Raw genomic sequence first — 23,707 nt, forward strand, 5'->3', positions numbered from 1 at the left:
GGCAAAGAAAATGCAGGTGCTGGAATACAAGGTAGACAAGCAGGAGACTGGAAGAAAACAGCAATCCAGGCTGCATCAGGAGGTGGAGAAGTTGATGTTTCAGGTGTAACCCTTCTTCAGGATTGGGGGTGGTTGTAGGGGGAGCTGCAGCTAAGGGGGGTGGTGGGGCAGTGGGGATAGGTGAAGACAGGTAGAGGGTACGACCTGGTTGGTCAATGGGAGGAATGAATCCAGTTGGTGGCAGGGAGCAGTGGAAGGAAGGGAGTCGGGGGATGGAAAGGGAGGTTATTTGAAATTGGAGAATTCAGTGTTGAGTCCTCTGGGCTGTAGGTTGCCCACGCAGAAGATGAGGTGTTGTTACTCCAATTTGCGGTTTGATTCATTGTGGCAATGAAGGAGGCTGTGGTTGGTCATGTTGGAAAGGGAGTGGGAAGGGGAGTTGAAATGGGCAGTGGGTGGGAGGTCTGGCCGGCCCCTGCAGGCCCTGCTGAGATGCTCAGCAAACTGTTCTCTAAGTTCACATTCGGTCTTCCCAATGTAGAGAAGACCACATCAGGAGAACTGATGCAGTAAATTAGGTTAGAAGAGAGGCAGGTGAACCTCTGTCTCACCTGAATGAACTGTTTGGGGCCCAGATGGAGGTAAGGGGGGGTAGTATACCGGCAGGTTTTGCATCTTTGCTGGTTGCAGGGGAAGGTACCTGGGGTTTGGGGTGGGATCGGTGAGGAGAGTGGCACGAACCAAGGATTGGTGAAGGGAATGGTCCTTGCGGAAGGCAGAGAGGGATGGGGAAGAGAAGATGTTCTTGGTGGTGGGGTCTAGTTTGAGTTGGTGGAAATGATCAAGGATGATGAATTCGATGCAGAGACTGGTGGGATGGTAGGTGAGGACAACGGGGTCTCTGCCTTTAGAGGGGGAGTGGTTTAGAGCAGTGGAACGGGGAATGGAGGTGGTGCAGTGGAGGACTGTCAGGATGATAGAGGGAGGAAAAGCACATTGTCTGAAATAGGTGGACGTCGGGTGTAAAGCTGGCAGGATGACGCATAATGAAGTGCTGTCAACCTCTTCAAATTTAAAATCAGAAAAAGGCCTTTGCAACCAGGCCATCTCTTTGGTGGAATGGAGAAACCACTTCACTGGATGTCCTACTGATTCTGGGTGGTTTCTAACAACAGGCCTTAATAAGTAATGGAAATGAAATCCGCTGCTTGCGGGTAGGTAGCCCTGCTGCCCACACTGCCATCCCAACTCTGGGAAAACAGCCCGGGATTATGCTGGAAATGGAGCAGCAGCACATTGGCCAACTGTGCAAACTTCTGCACCCACTTATTTAAGTAAGTGCCAATGGGGGTCAAGATGCAGTCCCTTGTTCTGCATTGGATAGCACAGGACAAAGTAAATTGGAATTAATATGCTGATTCTTGGTACTGTCATTAGGATTCCAAAAGTGTTCAATTCTGGTCTCCCTCCTAATGGAAGGATGTTGTGAAACTTGAAAGGGTTCAGAAAAGATTTACAAGGATATTGCCAGGGTTGGAGGATTTGAGCTATAGGGAGAGGCTGAATAGGCTGTGGCTGTTTTCCCTGGAACGTGGGATGCTGAGGGGTGACCTAATAGAGGTTTATAAGATCATGAGGAGTTGGATAGGGTAAATAAACAAGATCCATTTTAGGGTGAGATGGGAAAGATTTAAATGGGACATAAGGGGCATCTTTTTCACACAGAGGGTGGTGTGTATGGAATGAACTGCCAGAGGAAGTGGTGGAGACTGGTATAATTACAACATTTGAAAGGCATCTGGATGGGTATATGAATAGGAAGGGTTTTGAGGGATATGGGCCAAATGCTGGCAAATCGGACGAGATTAGGTTAGGATATCTAGTTGGCATGGACGAGTTGGACCAAAGGGTTCGTTTCTGTGCTGGAGATCTCTTTAACTCTATGGCTCTAAGTTCCAGCTTTAGTGGTATGTCCATTGTGAAAAACATCTCGCAGGATAAAAAGATTTAGATGACAATTGTATCAGTCATTTTGTGTAGATGAAAGACAGTTGGTCATTATCATTGGTGGGTTTAAGATGGAATTAATTAAGGTTATTAAAGTTTTGTGCAAGTAAATTCTTTGCAATAGAGAGTGTTCAGTGTAACTCTTCCTATAATGTATTGATACATATAACTGGAGTGGTCTCTTAATGCTGTACAGCTATTTCTTTTTTTGGTTATCACAACACTTAAAAGTAGTTAAAGTAACTGTTCCCTAATGGTTCAATCAATGAATTAATCAATATTAAGGTCAGTCAGGTCCTCATTTTTATGATGGGCTGTGTCAAATTAGCGCATCTGACAAGGTGCTGGAAATCTTAATGTTACTGGATTAGAAAGTGGAGAAAAAATGTCAATCAGAGTTGTCACTCCCAAATACCTTACTGTGAGTCATGTTGGGAAGTGCGCATTGGATAGGATTGGGTTTGGCTAACATGTTAAATAGTTGAATATCCTGCTAATACTTTCTACATCTTTACATGTGAAGCATGCTTATCTGGTTAAGGTACTTTTAAGGGTGGAGAATAGAAGTCTTCAACTTTTGTTTCTATTTAAAATATAGTCCTGAAAGAAATAAGAGAACAAAGTGAAGTACAGATGTGTCTCCCTGCCTGAAGTGCCTTATTTGGATTGAGTTCAGAGGGTTACCTCAGTAATGTGGGACCTCAGCTGCAATCCATCAGTTCCTAACTTGCCAATTACATCTGCCACCCCATTGGAAGGAGGCAATTAAGGTGTTGACATTTTCCCAAGATAAACAAGTTAACATCCAATTATTGTCATCACCCCAGGTCTCCCTTACCACCACCTCTTGATTTCTCTACTGTTCCTAATTGATCAGGTTGCTTATCCAGCATCCATTACCGAATGACCAGAAATGTCCTCCAATTAAGCATTGAAAAAAACTGAAGCCTATGGTATCACTTCAAATTCTGTTCCCTAGCTACTAAATCCAGCCCACTCCCTAGCAACTGTATAAGACTAAAGTTGAAAATGTGTTGCTGGAAAAGCGCAGCAGGTCAAGCAGCATCCAAGGAACAGGAGAATCGACGTTTCGGGCATCAGCCCTTCAGGAATGAGGAAAGTGTGTCCAGCAGGCTAAGATAAAAGGTAGGGATGAGGGACTTGGGGGAGGGGTGTTGGGAATGCGATAGGTGGAGGGAGGTCAAGGTGAGGGTGATAGGCCAGAGTGGGGTGGGGGTGGAGAGGTCAGGAAGAAGATTGCAGGTTAAGAAGGTGGTGCTGAGTTCGAGGGATTTGACTGGGACAAGGTGGGGGGAGGGGAAATGAGGAAACTGGAGAAATCTGAGTTCATCCCTTGTGGTTGGAGGGTTCCCAGGCGGAAGATGAGGTGCTCTTCCTCCAACCGTCGTGTTGCCATGGTCTGGCGATGGAGGAGTCCAAGGACCTGCATGTCCTTGGTGGAGTGGGAGGGGGAGTTGAAGTATTGGGCTACGGGGTGGCTGGTTGGGTTGGTTGGTCCGGGTGTCCCAGAGGTGTTCTCTGAAATGTTCTGCAAGTAGGCGGCCTGTCTCCCCAATATAGAGGAGGCCACGTCGGGTGCAGCGGATGCAAAAGATGATGTGTGTGGAGATGCAGGTGAATTTGTGGCGGATATGGAAGGATCCCTTGGGGCCTTGGAGGGAAGTGAGGGGGGAGGTGTGGGCGCAAGTTTTGCATTTCTTGTGCTTGCAGGGGAAGGTGCCGGGAGTGGAGGATATGGTGCTGGGAGTGGAGTCCTTGGACTCCTCCATCACCAGACCATGGCAACACAACGGTTGGAGGAAAAGCGCCTCATCTTCCGCCTGGGAACCCTCCAATCACAAGGGATGAACTCAGATTTCTCCAGTTTCCTCCTTTCCCCTCCCCCCACCTTGTCCCAGTCAAATCCCTCGAACTCAGCACCGCCTTCCTAACCTGCAATCTTCTTCCTGACCTCACCTTGACCTCCCTCCACCTATCGCATTCCCAATGCCCCTCCCCCAAGTCCCTCCTCCCCACCTTTTATCTTAGCCTGCTGGGCATACTTTCCTCATTCCTGAAGAAGGGCTCATGCCCGAAACGTCGATTCTCCTGCTCCTTGGATGCTGCCTGACCTGCTGCGCTTTTCCAGCAACACATTTTTCAGCTCTGATCGCCAGCATCTGGAGTCCTCACTTTCTCCTCCTATATAAGACTAAACCAAACCATTTGTGGGCGGCACGGTGGCACAGTGGTTAGCACTGCTGCCTCACAGCGTCTGAGACCCGGGTTCAATTCCCGCCTCAGGCGACTGACTGTGTGGAGTTTGCATGTTCTCCCCGTGTCTGCGTGGGTTTCCTCCGGGTGCTCTGGTTTCCTCCCACAGTCACAAAGATGTGCAGGCCAGGTGAATTGGCCATGCTAAATTGCCCATAGGGTTAGGTAAGGGGTAAATGTAGATGTAGGGGTATGGGTGGGTTACGCTTCGGCGGGGCGGTGTGGACTTGTTGGGCCGAAGGGCCTGTTTCCACACTGAAAGTAATCTAATCTAACCTTGTTATATTTGACCCTAAGATGAGCTTTCCCCACATATTTGTGCCATCACTAAGGCTGCCTGTTTCTGCTTTTGTAACATTATCCAACTTCTTGGCATGGTGCCCCAGTGGTTAGCACTGCTGCCTCACAGTGCCAGGGACCTGGGTTCAATTACAGCCCTGGGTGACTGTCTGTGTGAGGTTTGCGCATTCTCCTTGTGAGGGCAAGGTTAGGAACATGGGACTGGGATATCACAGCAATTGCAGAAACATGGCTCAGGGATGGGCAGGACTGGGAGCTTAATGTTCCAGGGTACAAATGCTACAGAAAGGATAGAAAAAGAGGGGAGTGGGAGTGGCATTTTTGATAAGGGATAGCATTACAGCTGTGCTGAGGGAGGATATTCCTAGAAATACATCCAGGGAAGTTATTTGGGTGGAACTGAGAAATAAGAAAGGGATGATCACCTTTTGGGATTGTATTATAGACCCCCTAATAGTCAGAGGGAAATTGAGAAATAAACTTGTAAGGAGATCTCAGCTATCTGTGAGAATAATAGGGTGGTTATGGTAGGGGATTTTAACTTTCCAAACATTGACTGGGACTGCCATAGTGTTAAAGGTTTAAATGGAGAAGAATTTGTTAAATGCATACAAGACAATTTTCTGATTCAGTATGTGGATGTACCTACTAGAGAAGATGCAAAACTTAACCTACTCTTGGGAAATAAGGCAGGGCAGGTGACTGAGGTGTCAGTGGGGAGCACTTTGGGGCCAGCGACCATAATTCTATTTGTTTTAAAATAGTGATGGAAAAGGATAGACCAGATCTAAAAGTTGAAGTTCTAAATTGGAGAAAGGCCAATTTTGACGGTATTAGGCAAGAACTTTCAAAAGCTGATTGGAGGCAGATGTTTGCAGGTAAAGGGATGGTTGGAAAATGGGAAGCCTTCAGAAATGAGATAACAAGAATCCAGAGAAAGTATGTTCCTGTCAGGGTGAAAGGGAAGGCTGGTAGGTATAGGGAATGCTGGATGGCTAAAGAAATTGAGGGTTTGGTTAAGAAAAAGAAGGAAGCATATGTCAAGTATAGACTGAATAGATTGAGTGAATCGTTAGAGGAGTATAAAGGAAGTAGGTGTATACGAGAGAGGGAAATCAGGAGGTCAAAAAGGGGACATGAGATAGCTTTGGTAAATAGAATTAAAGGAGAATCCAAAGGGTTTTTACAAATATATTAAGGACAAAAGGGTAACTAGGGAGAGAATAGGGCTCCTCAAAGATCAGCAAGGCGGCCTATGTGTGGAGCCACAGAAAATGGGGGAGATACTAAATGAGTATTTTCCATCAGTATTTACTGTGGAAAAGGATATGGAAGATAGACTGTAGGGAAATAGATGGTGACATCTTGCAAAATGTCCAGATTACAGAGGAGGAAGTGCTGGATGTCTTGGAACGGTTAAAGGTGGATAAATCCCCAGGACCTGATCAGGTGTACCCGAGAACTCTGTGGGAAACTAGAGAAGTGATTGCTGGGCCTCTTGCTGAGATATTTGTATCATTGATAGTCACAGGTGAGGTGCCGGAAGACTGGAGGTTGGCAAACGTGGTGCCACTGTTTAAGAAGGCCAGTAATGACAAGCAACGGAACTATAGACCGGTGAGCCTGACCTCGGTGGTGGGCAGGTTGTTAGAGAGAATCCTGAGGGACAGGATGTACATGTATTTGGAAAGGCAAGGACTGATACGGGATAGTCAACATGGCTTTGTGCATGGGAAATCGTGTCTCACAAACTTGATTGACTTTTTTGAAGATGTAACAAAGAAGATTGATGAGAGCAGAGCAATAGATGTGATCTATATGGAATTCAGTAAGGTGTTCGACAAGGTTCCCCTTGGGAGACTGATTAGCAAGGTTAGATCTCATGGAATAAAGGGAGAACTAGCCATTTGGATACAGAATTGGCTCAAAGGTAGAAGACAGAGGGTGGTGGTGGAGGGTTGTTCTTCAGACTGGAGGCCTGTGACCAGTGGAGTGCCACAAGGATCAGTCCTGGGTCCTCTACTTTTTGTCATTGACATAAATGATTTGGATGTGAGCATAAGAGGTACAGTCAGTAAGTCTGCAGGTGACACCAATATTGGAGGTGTAGTGGACAGCGAAGAGGGTTACCTCAGATTACAACAGGATCTGGACCAGATGAGGCAATGGGCTGAGAAGTGGCAGATGGAGTTTAATTCAGATAAATGAGAGGTGCTGCATTTTGGGAAAGCAAATTTTAGCAGGACTTATACACTTAATGTTAAGGTCCTAGGGAGTGTTGCTGAACAAAGAGACCTTAGAGTGCACGTTCATAGCTCCTTGAAAGTGGAGTTGCAGGTAGATAGGATAGTGAAGGTGGCATTTGGTATGCTTTCCTTTATTGGTCAGAGTACTGGATACAGGAGTTGGGAGGTTATGTTGCGACTGTACAGGACATTGATTAGGCCACTGTTGGAGTATTGCATGCAATTCTGGTCTCCTTCCTATCAGAAAGATGTTGTGAAACTTGAAAGGGTCCAGAAAAGATTTACAAGGATGTTGCTAGGGTTGGAGGATTTGAGCTATGGGGAGAGGCTGAACAGGCTTGGGGCTGTTTTCCCTGGAGCGTCGGAGGTTGAGGGGTGACCTTATAGAGGTTTGCAAAATTGAGGGTCATGGATAGGATATATAGACAAAGTCTTTTCCCTGGGGTAGGGGAGTCCAGAACTGGAGGGCATAGGTTTAGGGTGAGAGGGGAAAGATATAAAAGAGACCTAAGGGGCAATGTTTACCCGCAGAGGGTGGTACAGAATGAAATGAGCTGCCAGAGGATGTGGTGGATGCTGGTACAATTGCAACATTTAAGAAGCATTTGGATGGTATATGAAAAGGAATGGTTTGGAGGGATATGGGCCAGGTGCTGGCAGGTGGGACTAGATGGTGTTGGGATATCTAGTCGGCATGGACAGGTTGGACCGAAGGGTCTGTTTCCATGCTGTACATTTCTATGACTCTTTGACTCTATGACTGTGTGGGTTTCCTCTGGGTGCTCCGGTTTCCTCCCACAGGTCCAAAGATGTGCAAGTTAGGTTGAATTGGCCATGCTAGATTGCCTATAGTGTTCAGCTATGTGTAAGTTAGGTGCATTAATCAGGGGTTAATAGGGTGGAGGATGGGTCTGAGTGGGTTACTCTTCAGAGGATAGGTGTGGACTTGTTGGGCCTAAGGGCCTGTAGGGATTCTATGATTCACGCCAGTTTCTGCCCATCTGCTCTGTCAACTTATCATTCTTACCTTTGTTACCTTGAAACTTGACTATTTCAACATATATCTGCCTGGTCTCACATTTTGTACCCGGTTTAAACTTGAGGTCATCCAAACTTCCGCTCATATCCTAACTCACACCAAGTCCCAGTTACCTATCACTTTTCAGTTTGCTGAAGTACATTAGCATCATAGAAGCAATGGCTTGATTTTAAAATTTTTGTCCTTGCTTTCAAATCTGTCCTGGTCTCGGTAATCACCTTCTGTTCCTCAGGGAAATCTGCACCCATTCAGTTCTGACCTCTCGGACGCAACTGATTTTAGTAGCTCCACCATCAGTGCCAAGGTGTCAGCTGCCAAGGGGCCTATCTCTGGAATTACGTTGCCAAGCCTCTTCTATCTTGTTTTTCCCTCTTACGGTATTGCTCTAATCCTCCTTATTTAACCAAGCCTATTGATTACCTCTTCTGTGGTTTGCTGTCTAAGTTTGTTTTATAATGCTCCCGTAAAGGGCCTTGGAGTATCTTATCATGTTTGAGGTGCTATATTAATACAAGCTGTTGTTAGTCTCCAGTGTTGAGTTTGGGCACTTGCTGTCTAGGTCTTACGATGTTTAGCTCAAACTGTCCCTAATTTGTCAATAAGTAAATACAGAATGACGATTCTGAGACCATAAAGCATTGGAGTGGAGGTAGGCCATTCAGCCCTTTTAAGTCTGCTGCACCATTCAATGATGTCATGGCTGACCTGAATATCCTCCAACATCATTTTCCTGTGTTATCCATATGACCGTTGATCCCCTTGATTAAAAATCTGTCTTATCTCCATACTTATATACATGAAAAACAGCGTTGACAGTCTTCTGTGGTAAAAAAATCCACAGATTCAGTATCCTCTGAGAAAAGAAACTGTCCTTAACTTTGTCTTTCTATGATCTATGATCTAAATGTGCAACACCTTATTCTGAGATGACGGCCTCTTGTCCGAGACTCTCCCATAAGGCAGAACAGTCTTTCTGCTCCTACACTGTCAAGTCCCCCTAAAAATCATACATCTTTCCACAAGGTGACTTCTCATTCTCCCAATCTCCAATTATTATAGGCTCAATGTACTCAACCTCTTCTCATAGAAAATCCTTCCATACCCAGGATGAGCCTAATGAGCCTTCTTGGACTGCCTCCAGTGCCAGTATACCTTTCTCGAGATAAGAGGCCTAAAACTGTTCACAGTATTCCAGCTGTGGTCTGACTAGTACCTTATACAGATTTTGCAAGACTTCCCTTTCTTCACTGCATTCCCTTTGAAATAAAGGCCAACTTCTTATTTTGCCTTCCTTAATAGCCACTGAACTTTGTTGCTAGCTTTCTGTGTTTCATGCATTAGGGCTCTCAAATCCCACTGTGTCAGAGCTTTCTGCCATTGCCCCTTTCAAATAATATTCACTTCTTCTATTCTTCCTGCCAGAGTGAATAACCTCACGTTTTCCCACATTATATTGGGTGGCACGGTGGCACAGTGGTTAGCACTGTTGCCTCACACCGCCAGAGATCCGGGTTCAATTCCCGCCTCAGGCGACTAACTGTGTGGAGTTTGCACGTTCTCACCGTGTCTGCGTGGGTCTGCTCCGGTTTCCTCCCACAGTCCAAAGATGTGCAGGTTAGGTGAATTGGCCATGCTAAATTGCCCCTAGTGTTAGGTAAGGGGTAAATGTATGGGTGGGTTGCGGGGCGGTGTGGACTTGTCGGGCCGAAGGGCCTGTTTCCATACTGTAAGTAATCTAATCTAATATTCCATCTGCAAAGTTTTTGCCCACTCAGTTAACCTGTGTGTTTCCCTCTGCAGGCTCTTTGTGTCATCTTCATCACTTATCACCCATTACTGTGTCATCCACAAACTTAGCTATCATACACTCACTTCCCTCATCCAAGTGATGAATATATATTGTGAATAATTGTGGCCCCAGCACTGATCCCTGTGGCACTCCACTAGTTACAGGTTGCCATTCCTGAAAATGCCCACTGTACCCAATTCTGTCTTCTATTAATTAGCCAATCCTCTATTCATGTTAATATACTACTTTTAACACCATGAGCTTTTATTTACTTAAGTAGCCTAATCTGTGGTACTTTGTCAAATACCTCTAAGCATCCAAAAATTACATCCAGTGCTACCCCTTTATTTATTCTGCTTGTTCCTTCCTCAAAGAATTCTAGTAAATTTGTCAGATATTCATGATATTCATTTCATGATGTATTTCTAAATGTTTTGCAATTACGTCCTTTATAATTGACTCTAACATTTTCCCAATAACAAACATTAAGCTAACTACCCTGTTTTTGTCTCAGGCATTATTTATTAAACTTGCCTCCATGACTCCATTATACTTTTTCAAGTAAAGAGACAGTAACTTTGTCTTTCTTCCTATTTTTCCCACCCTTTGACCCTAGTTACTGCTGTTTTCCTATGTTAGCATACTCTGTAATTTCCATGTCCCTCTGGTTATCATGGAAACAGCTATCCTGTAATGTTGCCATGCTACCTTGCTTTGTAAGTGTTCATTTCCCCTCTCCCAAAACCCTCATTCAGCCCTGGGTACTTGATTCACCAGGCCACTGGTCCCAGAACAACTCTAGGGAAGCACATCCCACTGGACAACTCCTTCCTATATAGATGCTAATGCTCCATGTCTAAAACCCATTCCGCCTGCATCAACCTTTCACACAGTTAACTGCCTGACTTTATTTACCCTGCGCTTGGCTCAGATAGTAATCCAGAGATTTTTGCCTTGGAGATTCTGGTTTTTAATTTAACTCATAACTGTTCAAGGTCTTTCAACAGAACCCCCCTTCTAGTCCTACCAATGTTGTGGGTACCAACATGGATGACAACTACTGGCGATGTCCTTAATTCTGGCACTGGGCAGACAACACAGCCTTCAGAACTCCTGCTCACAGCTGCAGAAAACAATATCTACTGCCCTAATTATACAGCTCCCTGAACATAACTATCTTCCTATTTTCTTCCGCACTTGAATGACTCCTTGTGCTCAGGTGTCCTGGTCAGTTTGCTCCTCCTTTCTGCAAATCCCAACCTTATTTACACAGGTTGAACAAGTATAAACTATCAATGGTCATTGAGTACTCAAATAATGATTGCTACGTTCTCCACCACAAAATATCCCAAGTTTTACATCTTCCATTTCCCCACTCCTGCCATGAATACAATTGACTAGTACAGTAGGTCATATGTTTGCACTGGAAAGGAAAGAGAATAGTTTGTTAGAATGCTGTCGCACATTGCAATGCTGTATGTAATATTAAAATGAGTTGTTGGGAGTGGACTGGTGACATTGAGCAGTGTTACATCATAGCTAGGGCACGAGCCCTGGCGTTTGAATCACTTCAAGCTGGAAGAAGCAAAACCGGTGGAAATAACATCTTCCAAGGGACAGTCAAGAAAATCATTGTACACTCCCCCACCAATGGTATTTTCTGATGTGATACCATTAATGGGAGCCTTGACTCCATTACTGGAACAGGCTAACTAAAGGAAGAAGAAAATGCAACAATTAAAAAATGTTTACCTGAATTCCAATAAAAATGTTTTTAGAACCTGATCTCGACCAATTGCTATAACTACCTGAGCCTTGGGATCGAATCAAATGGCTGATCTCAGTCATCTCAAACGGGTTTCTGTGATCACTCCAGCACACTCTAAATCCGATATGTATTCTTCATCTGGTGGAGGAGTTACCTGTTTGGCATGATTGTAAGCTTTGCTCGAATTTATTTTTCTTTTACGAAGTCAGCCATACAGAGCTTGGCAGGAAAAGCCTAATTATCAGCTCAGCTCGGTCAGGCTATTGGGCAATTTCCTTTCACGTTTCTAGGGCCTTATTGTTACGTTCCTTCATTTTCTGCCTCTCCTTTCCTAAGACATTGATAAAAGCTGGGATCAGGTATTATGGGTGTCATCTTATCATTGTTTGCACAGGAACACATTCAAGAAGCATCTGATTGTTGCACAGTATCCATCCATATTTTAGCAGGAGTCACTGTTGATTAACAGGAAGTCTGTCTGATTTTTGCCTTCTCTCCTCTCTAGCCTCATGTTCAGAATTGAATTTTAACAAACCCGTTACTCAACTCTGATCCATGAACTCAGAACAGGCGAGGGATAAACCCAGAAGCTTCTTGCCTCTAAGTGGCTCAGTTCCATACTTGGTAAACATTTAACTATTTGTCCATTGGGCAGTGAAATAATTTTCCATCAAACATCTGTAATGGATAAACTGCATCCTTTTCTACCAAAGTTTAATTTTCTATGCTTAGGTATAAATAAAAGCACAAGGCAACAGGTAAAAACAGCACTTTGCCACAAATGCCAACCGAAGAGTAATGCCTGAACTCTCGAATTTTAACACTTTCTCTTTGTCCCCTTTGTAGGACCCCCACCAACTCCAAATTCGGGAAAGGCAACGCAGTGAGTATATTTTTGTCGTACTGTTACCTGCTTCTAAAGAGCACAAAAGAGATAATATGGGTTTGTCAATAATCAGCTGAAGCATTACTTTAAAAAGGTTTTTACATTACACCTATGATGATTTAAGTCACTCCAAGGATGCATTTCATATGATGTCCATGGTTGTCACTAAAGAAATAGTGCAGCCTAAGGATTGATCACAGACAATGGAACCTAAAAGATAATCTTCATTGAGTTCAGAATTGCTTTTTTTAAAAAAAACATCATACTGCAAAGTATGTACTTTCAACTGTCCTGTTTGTATGTTTTTTTGGTTCATTCATGGGATGTGGGCATCGCTGGCTGGGCAGCATTTATTGCCCATCCCTAGTTACCCTTGACAAGGTGATGGTGAGCTGACTGCTTAAACTACTGCACTCCACAACATGTGTGTTGAATCAGTTTGTTTTATAGTTTAATTTTTATCCTTTCCTGCTCCCCTGAATTCCTACCTTTCCTAAAGCTTCTTGCTCAAGGTAATTCTGTTGCTCTACTAAGACAAAAAAAAACTCAAAAATTGCTGGAGAAACTCAGCAGGTGTGGCAGCCTATGTGGAGAACAGAATTTTGAGACCACAGACCCACTTTCAGAACTTTTGAAGAAGAGTCACTGGACTGGAAATGTTAATTTAGTTTTTAGAGCTGCTGAGTTTGTCCAGAATATTCTGTTTTTGTTTGTTTCAGATCTCTCCAGCATCCACAGTTCTTTGTTTCATTGTACTGTTCTTTTAAGCTTATACCTTCAGGGTTAATGGCCTATCTGATCATAGAGGTCATCACAGCAAAATAAACAGCAACTTGCATGCATCTTTTAACACATTTAATAAAAACCTAAAATGATCACAGGAGCATAATCAGACAGAAATTGATATCAAGATGAAGAAGGCAATATTGATTAGGTGGATAAAAGCACTGTGAAAGGGGTAAGTTTCCAGAAATGATTTAAAGAAGGAGTGAGAGATACACTGAGGTTTGTGAAGGGCTTTCCAAGGCTCAGTGCTATGATGCTGAAGGTACATCTCAGAATGATGGTGCAAAGGACTTTGCAGTAGAGGCCAGATTTTGAAGAATGTAGAGTTTTCCAAGAGCTGTACATAGAGTCATAGAGATGTACAGCGTGGAAACAGATCCTTCGATCCAACCTGTCCATGCCAACCAGATATCCCAACCCAATCTAGTCCCACCTACCAGCACCCGGCCCATATCCCTCCAAACCCATCCTATTCATATACCCATCCAAATGCCTCTTAAATGTTGCAATTGTACCAGCATCCACCACATCCTCTGGCAGCTCATTCCATAGATGTACCAGCCTCTGTGTGAAAAAGTTGCCCCTTAGGTCTCTCTTATATTTTTCATCTCTCACCTTAAACCTATGCCCGATAGTTCTGGACTCCCCGACCCCAGGGAAAAGACTTTGTCTATATATACTATCCATGACCCTCATTATTTTGTAAACCTCTATAAGGCCACCCCTCAACCTCCGACGCTCAAGAGAAAACAGCCCCAGCCTATTCAGCCTCTCCCTATAGCTCAAATCCTCCAACTCTGGCAACATCCTTGTAAATCGTTTCTGAACCCTTTCAAGTTTCGCAACATCTTTCTGATAGGAAGGAGACCAGAACTGCACGCAATATTCCAACAGTGGCCTAACCAATGTCCTGTACAGCCGCAACATGACATCACAACTTCTGTACTCAGTACTCTGACCAATAAAGGACAGCATACCAAACGCCTTCTTCACTATCCTATCTACCTGCGACTCCACTTTCAAGGAGCTATGAACCTGCACTCCAAGGTCTCTTTGTTCAGCAACACTCCCGAGGACCTTACCATTAAGTGTATAAGTCCTGCTAAGAATTGCTTTCCCAAAATACAGCACCTCGCATTTATCTGAATTAAACTCCATCTGCCACTGCTCAACCCATTGGCCCATCTGGTCAAGATCCTGTTGTAATCCGAGGTAACCCTCTTCGCTGTCCAGTACACCTCCAATTTTGGTGTCATCTGCAAACTTACTAACTGTACCTCTTATGCTCGCATTCATATCATTTATGTTAATGATAAAAAGTAAAGGACCCAGGACTGATCCTTGTGGCGCTCCACTGGTGACAGGCCTCCAGTCTGAAAAACAACCCTCCACCACCACCCTCTGTCTTCTACATTTGAGTCAGTTCTGTATCCAAATGGCTAGTTCTCCCTGTATTCCATGAGATCTAACCTTGCTAATCAGTCTCCCATGGGGAACCTTGTCGAACACCCTACTGAAGTCCATATAGATCACATCTATTGCTCTGGTCTCATCAATCTTCTTTGTTACTTCTTCAAAGAACTCAATCAAGTTTGTGAGACATGATTTCCCACGCACAAAGCCATGTTGACTATCCTGAATCAGTCCTTGCCTTTCCAAATACATGTACATCCTGTCCCTCAGGATTCCCTCCAACATCTTGCCCACCACTGAGGTCAGGCTCACCAATCTATAGTTCCCTGGCTTGTCTTTACCGCCCTTCTTAAACAGTGGCACCACGTTTGCCAACTTCCAGTCTTCTGGCACCTCACCTGTGACTATCGATGATACAAATATCTCAGCAAGAGGCCCAGCAATCACTTCTCTAGCTTCCTACAGAGTTCTCAGGTACACCTGATCAGGTCCTGGGGATTTATCCACCTTTAACCATTTCAAGACATCCAGCACTTCCTCCTCTGTAATCTGGACGTTTTGCAAGATGTCACCATCTATTTTTCTACAGTCTATATCTTCCATATCCTTTTCCACAGTAAATACTGATGCAAAATATTCATTTAGTAACTTCCCCATTTTCTGTGGCTCCACACAAAGGCCGCCTTGCTGATCTTTGAGGAGCCCTATTCTCTCCCTAGTTACCCTTTTGTCCTTTAATATATTTGTAAAAACCCTTTGGATTCTCCTTAATTCTATTTGCCAAAGCTATGTCATGTCCCCTTTTTGCCCTCCTGATTTCCCTCTTAAGTATACTCCTACTTCCTTTATACTCTTCTAAGGATTCACTCGATCTATCCTGTCTCTACCTTACATATGCTTCCTTCTTTTTCTTAACCAAACCCTCAATTTCTTTAGTCATCCAGCATTCCCTATACCTACCACCCTTCCCTTTCACCCTGACAAGAACATACTTTCTCTGGATTCTTGTTATCTCATTTCTGAAGGCTTCCCATTTTCCAGCCTCCCTTTACCTGCGAACATCTGCCTCCAATCAGCTTTTGAAAGTTCTTGCCTAATCCTGTCAAAATTGGCCTTTCTCCAATTTAGAACTTCAACTTTTAGATCTGGTCTACCCTTTTCCATTACGATTTTAAAACGAATATAATTATGGTCGCTGGCCCCAAGTGCTCTCTCACTGACACCTCAGTCACTTGCTCTGCCTTATTTCCCAAGAGTAGGTCAAGTTTTGCACCTTCTCTAGTAGGTACATCCACATACTGAATCAGAAAATTATCTTGTACACACTTAAGAAATTCCTCTCCATCTAAACCTTTATCACTATGGCAGTCCCAGTCGACGTTTGGAAAGTTAAAATCCCCTACCATAACTACCCTATTATTCTCACAGACAGCTGAGATCTCCTTACAAGTTTATTTCTCAATTTCCCTCTGACTATTAGGGGGTCTATAATACAATCCCAAAAGGTGATCATCCCTTTCTTATTTCTCAGTTCCACCCAAATAACTTCCCTGGATGTATTTCCAGGAATATCCTCCCTCAGCACAGCTGTAATGCTATCCCTTATCAAAAATGCCACTCCCACCTCCCTCCCCTCTTGCCTCCCTTTCTATCCTTCCCGTAGCATTTGTATCCTGGAACATTAAGCTGCCAGTCCTGCCCATCCCTGAGCCATGTTTCTGTAATTGCTATGATATCCCAGTCCCATGTTCCTAACCATGCCCTGAGTTCATCTGCCTTTCCTGTTAGGCCCCTTGCATTGAAATAAATGCAGTTTAATTTATTAGTCCTACCTTGTCCCTGCCTGCCCTGACTGTTTGACTCACGTCTGTTCTCAACTGTACAATGGGAGGAGATTACAGAGGTAGGGACGGAGATGTATGACTCCAACACCAAAATGAAAATTTAAAAACCCACGTGCTGGAGAAGGAGGAACCATTATAGGCCATCAAAAATAGGAATAATAGCTAAACAATGTGAGCTAACACCCCACCACAGAGTCAGTTATAGAGATATGGAAACAGACCATGTGGTCCAACTTCTCCGTGCCGCCCAGATATCCTAACCTAATCTAGTCCCATTTGCCAGCTATTTCCTTCTAAATCCTTCCTATTCATGTACCCATTCAGATGCCTTTTAAATGTTGTAATTGTACCAGCCTCCACCACTTCCTCTGGCAGTTCATTCCATACATGCACCTGTGCATGAAAAGGTTGCACCTTCGGTCCCTTCTCTCTCTTTTCCCCTTTCACTTTAAACCCATACCCTCTAGTTTTGGACTCCCCCATCCAGGGCAAAAGGCCTTGTCAATTTACCCTATCCATGCCCCTCATGATTTTATAAACCTCTATACCGTCACCCCTCAGCCTCCGATGCTCCAGGGAAAGTAGCCCCAGCCTATTCAGCATCTGCCTATAGCTCAAACCCTCCAACCCTGGCAACATCATTCTAGATCTTTTCTGAATCCTTTCATGTTTCTCAACATTCTTCATATTGCAGAGAGACTAGAATTGCACACAGTATTCCAAAAGCGGCTTGATTAATGCCCTGTACAGCTGTGCCATGACCTTCCAACTTCTATACTCAATGCAGTGACCAATAAAGGCAAGCATACCCAATGTCTTCTTCACTGTCCTGTCTATGTATGAGTCCACTTGCATGGAAATATGAACCTGCAGTGCAAGATCTGTTCATTCACCAACGCTCCCCAGGACCCTAACATCACAGCATTTTGGGTGAACAGAGGTACATGGAAAATGAGAGGGCAGCTGTTGTCTGAACAGTGCACAATTCCAGGAGGATGGAGTGATTCTGAGGAGGTCAGCCAGCTCGACATCATAGAATATGAGTTCCCTGATTGGTCTGTTAATTTGGTCCAATCAGGAAGCCCTGGCTGATATATAAAAAGGGTGAGTGTCAGAAATACTGAGACTCTGAATGAGGTAATATTATTGTCGAGAACTGTTCATGTGTAAATAAAGTCTGACTTGATGACAGGATGCCAGCCTCTGTGGAGTTATTTCAGTGAGAGTTTCAGCAGCAGAGGGAATAAGGCAGGCTGAAGACAATGGTTTCAGTCATCTCAGTTTTCATTTGCAGAAACTTTGGCTTATCGAGCATTTGAAATCAGATAAGCAAAGAACTCCGATACCCAGGCAGTGGAGGATGAAACACTAAAGTTTATGAACTTATAAATTTGCTTATCATTTAATCCAATACCCTCTTTTCACTCTGCTCCAATATTCATATGAGCAGAGGTGAGTCCCCAGATCAAATTAATATAATTAACACCTTTCAGCAGAAATCGGTGAATTGCCCAGCCTGGAATACTGTCTTTTTGTAATATTCATATTGCTGCTCCAGTACAAGTCTAGAATCAAAGCAAGGCTTCTTACTTCGTATGGTAAAGGTAGATAGGAAAATATGTTGTGATGGGCACCTCAACGTTGTAGACAGGTATGAATAGATTGAGTGAGTGGATAGAGATCTGGTAAACGGAATATCATGTGGGAAAATGTAAAGTTATGTATCTTGGCAGATAAAATAAAAATGCAATGTATTATTTAAATTCTGAAAGCAAGAATTCCAAGGGATTTAGGTGTTCCATTGTATGAGTCTCAGAAGTTAGTGTGCAAGTACAGCAAGTAATTGGGGAGCCTACTGGAATGCTATCCTTTATTATGGGAGGAATTTAACATAAAATAAGGATATCATATTCCAATTACACAGGGCATTGTGTACATTTCAAATACTATGTGCAGTTTTGGCCTCCTTATTTAAGGAAGGATATAAATGCTTTGGAAATGGTTCAGAGAGGATTTGCTGGTTTGATTCTTTCAATGAAGGGATTGTCTCATTCAGAAAAGCTGGACTGACTGGGCTTGTTTCCACTGAAGTTTAGTAGAGTGAGGGGTGATTTGATTGAAGTGCCTGAACAGTCATGAAGATGGACATAGAAAAGATGTCTCTTCTTGTGGATGTGTTCCAGCACTAAGGAGCACTATTTAAAAATGTGGTTTTCCCTTTGGGACAGAGATGAAGAGAATTTATTTTCTCTCAGGGCTCTGCAATTTTGGAACTCTGCCTCTGAATATTTTTCAGACAGTAGTAGATGAATGCTTTTAAGGCAATGGAATCAGTAGTTATTGGGGGTAGATGGAACTGTGGAATTCAGAACACTAACATATCAGATCTCATTGATAGTGAAGGGCACCTCAGAGGGGTGAATGGCTTATTTCTGCTCCCAGTTCATATCGCCATACATACGTACGTTTCCCATAGCCCAGTGCATTTGTCACCTTCAACCATTCATCCAATTCTCTTTAAGAAGTTATCATTGAAAATCTTTTCATGACTTTTCAGGCAATGCATTCCAGATCAATAACACCTCCCTGCATGGAGAGATTTTCATCATTCCTCTTGGTTTTTGGCTAATTAACTTTTGTCCTTCTTCTGTTTAAAAAACCATCTGTCACTGGGAAGTGTTTCTGCTTTTTTATTCTACAAGACCTTTTCAAGAGTTTGAATACTTTGATTAAATATGTCCTTAATCTTCTCAGCTGTAAAGACAATGGCCCCATCTTTTCATGTCTCTCCATGCAACTAGAACATAGAACATAGAACAATACAGCACAGAACAGGCCCTTCGGCCCACGATGTTGTGCCGAACTTCTAACCTAGATTAAGCACCCATCCATGTACCTATCCAAATGCCGCTTAAAGGTCGCCAATGATTCTGACTCTACCACTCCCACGGGCAGCGCATTCCATGCCCCCACCACTCTCTGGGTAAAGAACCCACCCCTGACATCTCCCCTATACCTTCCACCCTTCACCTTAAATTTATGTCCCCTTGTAACACTCTGTTGTACCCGGGGAAAAAGTTTCTGACTGTCTACTCTATCTATTCCTCTGATCATCTTATAAACCTCTATCAAGTCACCCCTCATCCTTCGCCGTTCCAACGAGAAAAGGCCGAGAACTCTCAACCTATCCTCATACGACCTACTCTCCATTCCAGGCAACATCCTGGTAAATCTTCTCTGCACCCTCTCCAAAGCTTCCACATCTTTCCTAAAGTGAGGCGACCAGAACTGCACACAGTACTCCAACTGTGGCCTAACCAAAGTCCTGTACAGCTGCAACATCACTTCACGACTCTTGAATTCAATCCCTCTGCTAATGAACAATAATACTCCATAGGCCTTCTTACAAACTCTATCCACCTGAGTGGCAACTTTCAAAGATCTATGTACATAGACCCCAAGATCCCTCTGTTCCTCCACCTGACTAAGAACCCTACCATTAACCCTGTATTCCGCATTCTTATTTGTTCTTCCAAAATGGACAACCTCACACTTGGCAGGGTTGAACTCCATCTGCCACTCCTCAGCCCAGCTCTGCATCATATCTAAGTCCCTCTGCAGCCGACAACAGCCCTCCTCACTGTCCACAACTCCACCTATCTTCGTATCATCTGCAAATTTACTGACCCACCCTTCGACTCCCTCATCTAAGTCATTAATAAAAATTACAAACAGCAGAGGACCCAGAACTGATCCCTTGCGGAACTCCACTTGTAACTGGGCTCCAGGCTGAATATTTACCATCTACCACCACTCTCTGCCTTCGACCGGTTAGCCAGTTTTCTATCCAATTGGCCAAATTTCCCTCTATCCCATGCCTCCTGACTTTCCACATAAGCCTACCATGGGGAACCTTATCAAATGCCTTACTAAAATCCATGTACACTACATCCACTGCTCTACCCTCATCCACACGCTTGGTCACCTCCTCGAAGAATTCAATAAGACTTGTAAGGCAAGACCTACCCTTCACAAATCCATGCTGGCTGTCCCTAATCAAGCTGTGTCTTTCCAGATACTCATAAATCCTATCCCTCAGTACCCTTTCCATTACTTTGCCTACCACAGAAGTAAGACTAACTGGCCTGTAATTCCCGGGGTTATCCCTATTCCCTTTTTTGAACAGGGGCACAACATTCGCTACTCTCCAGTCCCCTGGTACCACCCCCGTTGCCAGTGAAGACGAGAAGATCATTGCCAACGGTACTGCAATTTCCTCTCTTGCTTCCCACATAATCCTCGGATATATCCCGTCAGGCCCGGGGGACTTGTCTATCCTCAAGTTGTTCAAAATGTCCAACACATCTTCCTTCCTAACAGGTATCTCTTCTAGCTTATCAGTCTGTTTCACAATCTCCTCTTCAACAATATGGTCCCTCTCGTTCGTAAATACTGAAGAGAAGTACTTGTTCAAGACCTCTCCTATCTCTTCCGACTCAATACACAGTCTCCCACTACTGTCCTTGATCGGACCTACCCTCGATCTCGTCATTCTCCGGTTTCTCACATACGCATAGAATGCCTTGGGGTTATCCTTGATCCTATCCGCCAAGGATTTTTCATGCCCTCTCTTAGCTCTCCTAATCCCTTTCTTCAGGTCCCTTCTGGCTATCCTGTATCCCTCCACTGCTCTGTCTGAACCCTGTTTCCTCAACCTTATGTAAGCCTCCTTCTTCCTCTTTACTAGACATTCAACCTCCCTCGTCAACCAAGGCTCCCTCACACGACCATTTCTTTCCTGCCTGATCGGTACATACATATCAAGGACACGTCGTATCTGCTCCTTGAAAAAGTTCCACATTTCCACCACATCCTTCCCTGACAGCCTATGCTCCCAACGTATGCTCCTCAAATCCTGTCTTACAGCATCATAATTTCCCTTCCCCCAATTGTAAAATCTTCCTTGTTGTGCGCACCTATCTCTCTCCATAACCAAGGTGAAAGTCACAGAATTGTGGTCACCATCACCAAAATGTTCACCCGCTAACAAGCCCACCACTTGTCCCGGTTCATTACCGAGTACCAAATCCAATATGGCCTCCCCTCTGGTTGGACACTCTACATACTGCGTCAGAAAAGCTTCCTGGACACACTGCACAAACACCGCCCCATCCAATCTACTTGATCTAAAGAGCTTCCAATCAATATTTGGGAAGTTGAAGTCGCCCATGACTACGACCCTGTGGCTTCTGCACCTTTCCAAAATCTGTTTCCCAATCTGTTTCTCCACATCTCTGCTGCTATTGGGGGGCCTATAATAAACACCCAACAAGGTGACTGCACCTTTCCTATTTCTGACTTCAGCCCATACTACTTCCAGAGGCAGATCCCCCTCAAACTTCCTTTCTGCAGCCGTTATACCATTTCTAATTAGCAATGCCACCCCCCCTCCTTTTTTACCACCTTCCCTAATCTTACTGAAACATCTGTAACCAGGAACCTCCAACAGCCATTCCTGTCCCTCATCTATCCATGTTTCCGTGATGGCCACAACATCGTAGTCCCAGGTACCGATCCACGCCTTAAGTTCACCCACCTTATTTCTGATACTCCTTGCGTTGAAGTATACGCACTTGAGCCCATCTCTGTGTCCGCAAGTAGTCCCTGTCAGTGCTACCTTCTCCACAGCCTCCCTACAGTCTTGGGCATCCTGACACACAGCTAGCGTACTTGCTGGACTACAAGTCCGGATCCCATCCCCCTGCCAAATTAGTTTAAACCCCCCCGAAGAGTGCTAGCAAACCTACCCCCCAGGATATTGGTGCCCTTCTGGTTCAGGTGCAACCCGTCCTGTTTATACAGGTCCCACCTTCCCCAGAATGCAGTCCAATTGTCCAAATATCTGAAGCCCTCCCTCCTACACCATCCTTGCAGCCACGTGTTCAACTGCACTCTCTCCTTATTCTTTGCCTCTCTGTCACGTGGCACCGGCAACAACCCAGAGATGACGACTCTGTCTGTCCTAGCTTTTAGCTTCCAGCCTAACTCCTTGAGCTCTTGAATGACCTCCCCACCCCTCTTCCTACCTATGTCGTTGGTGCCAATGTGTACCACGACTTCTGGTTGCACACCCTCCCCCTTAAGGATTCTGAAGACACGGTCCGAGACGTCTCGTACCCTAGCACCCGGGAGGCAACAAACCATCCGAGAGTCTCGCCCATGTCCACAGAACCGCCTGTCCGTCCCTCTAACTAGAGAGTCCCCTATAACTAGCGCTCTCCTCTTCTCCCCCTTTCCCTTCTGAGTCTCAGAGCCACAGACCCCTTCACTGCAGCTTACACCTGCAAGGCTGTCCCCCCCCAACAGTTTCCAAAGCTGTGTACTTATTTTTTAGGGGAACAACCACAGGGGAACCCTGCACTGCCTGCTTCTTCCCCTTCCCACCTCTAACTGTTACCCAGCTACCTCTGTTCTCCGGCGTAACTATGTCCCTGTAGCTTCTATCGATCACCCTCTCAGCCTCTCGAATAATCCTCAGCTCATCCAGCTCCAGTTCCAGTTCCAGTTCCCTAACTCGTTCGGTGAGGATCAGGATCTGACTGCATTTCCTGCAGACGAAGTCGGCAGGCGTATCGGTGGTCACCCCTACCTCAAACATCCTGCAGGAGGAACATTCCACCGCCTGCGCTGCCATGACTGTACACTTTGTCTCCAAAAACAAGAACACTGAGTCAATAACCTGGGGTCTAGAACACACCCACTCAAATACTAATCACTTACCTTCCCGCCCAGCTATGCGCTCCAACCTCACTTCCGCTGCCCGCTACAGTTAAGTAATTTTGAAACAAACTGTCTTACCTTAGCTGTAGTCTCCCGGGTTCGCTTTTCCTCGGCCGCTGCTCCCACTCAAATGACCGTTGGTGATTAAAGGGTGAGTATTTATACTCACAGTTCTCCTTCCCAGCTGCCCCTCTGTTTGCCGTCACTTCCTCTGCTGCTCCCGCTCTTTTTGTGAAGAGAGAGAAAAAAAACACCGCTGCCCGCTACAGGTAAGTAATTTTGAAACAAACTGTCTTACCTTGGCTGTAGTCTCCCTACATTTCTGTTAACCAGTCTAATACAGTCTAAGGTTTCAGTATCATTCCTAATGTGTAATGAACAGAACTGGACAGAACAATCCAATTGTGGCCTAGCCAGTGAATTAGAGGTTTAGCCAAACATCCTTACTCCTGTATTAAATCTCTTTATTTATGATGACATGGACTTTGTATTCCTTGTAGCCTTCTCTCCTTATCCTCATATATTCTAACATTTGTGTACATAAGCCCTCAAATCTCTCCATTTATGCACCTGCT

At 44.6% G+C, this 23,707-nt stretch overlaps 1 protein-coding gene across 4 annotated transcripts in view; it reads left to right on the top strand.

Moving 5' to 3' along the window:
- The window catches only part of ror1 (receptor tyrosine kinase-like orphan receptor 1), a 307,932-nt gene that overhangs the window by 221,515 nt on the left and 62,710 nt on the right, over window positions 1-23,707 (top strand). For all 4 annotated transcript variants that reach the window (XM_072574049.1, XM_072574050.1, XM_072574048.1 and 1 more), the window contains exon 4: window positions 12,270-12,306. In XM_072574049.1, coding sequence (XP_072430150.1) covers window positions 12,270-12,306 — 37 coding nt within the window. The remainder of the gene's footprint in view (window positions 1-12,269; window positions 12,307-23,707) is intronic.

Source organism: Chiloscyllium punctatum, chromosome 7, assembly GCF_047496795.1.
Source record: "Chiloscyllium punctatum isolate Juve2018m chromosome 7, sChiPun1.3, whole genome shotgun sequence".
NCBI classification, from domain to species: domain Eukaryota; kingdom Metazoa; phylum Chordata; class Chondrichthyes; order Orectolobiformes; family Hemiscylliidae; genus Chiloscyllium; species Chiloscyllium punctatum.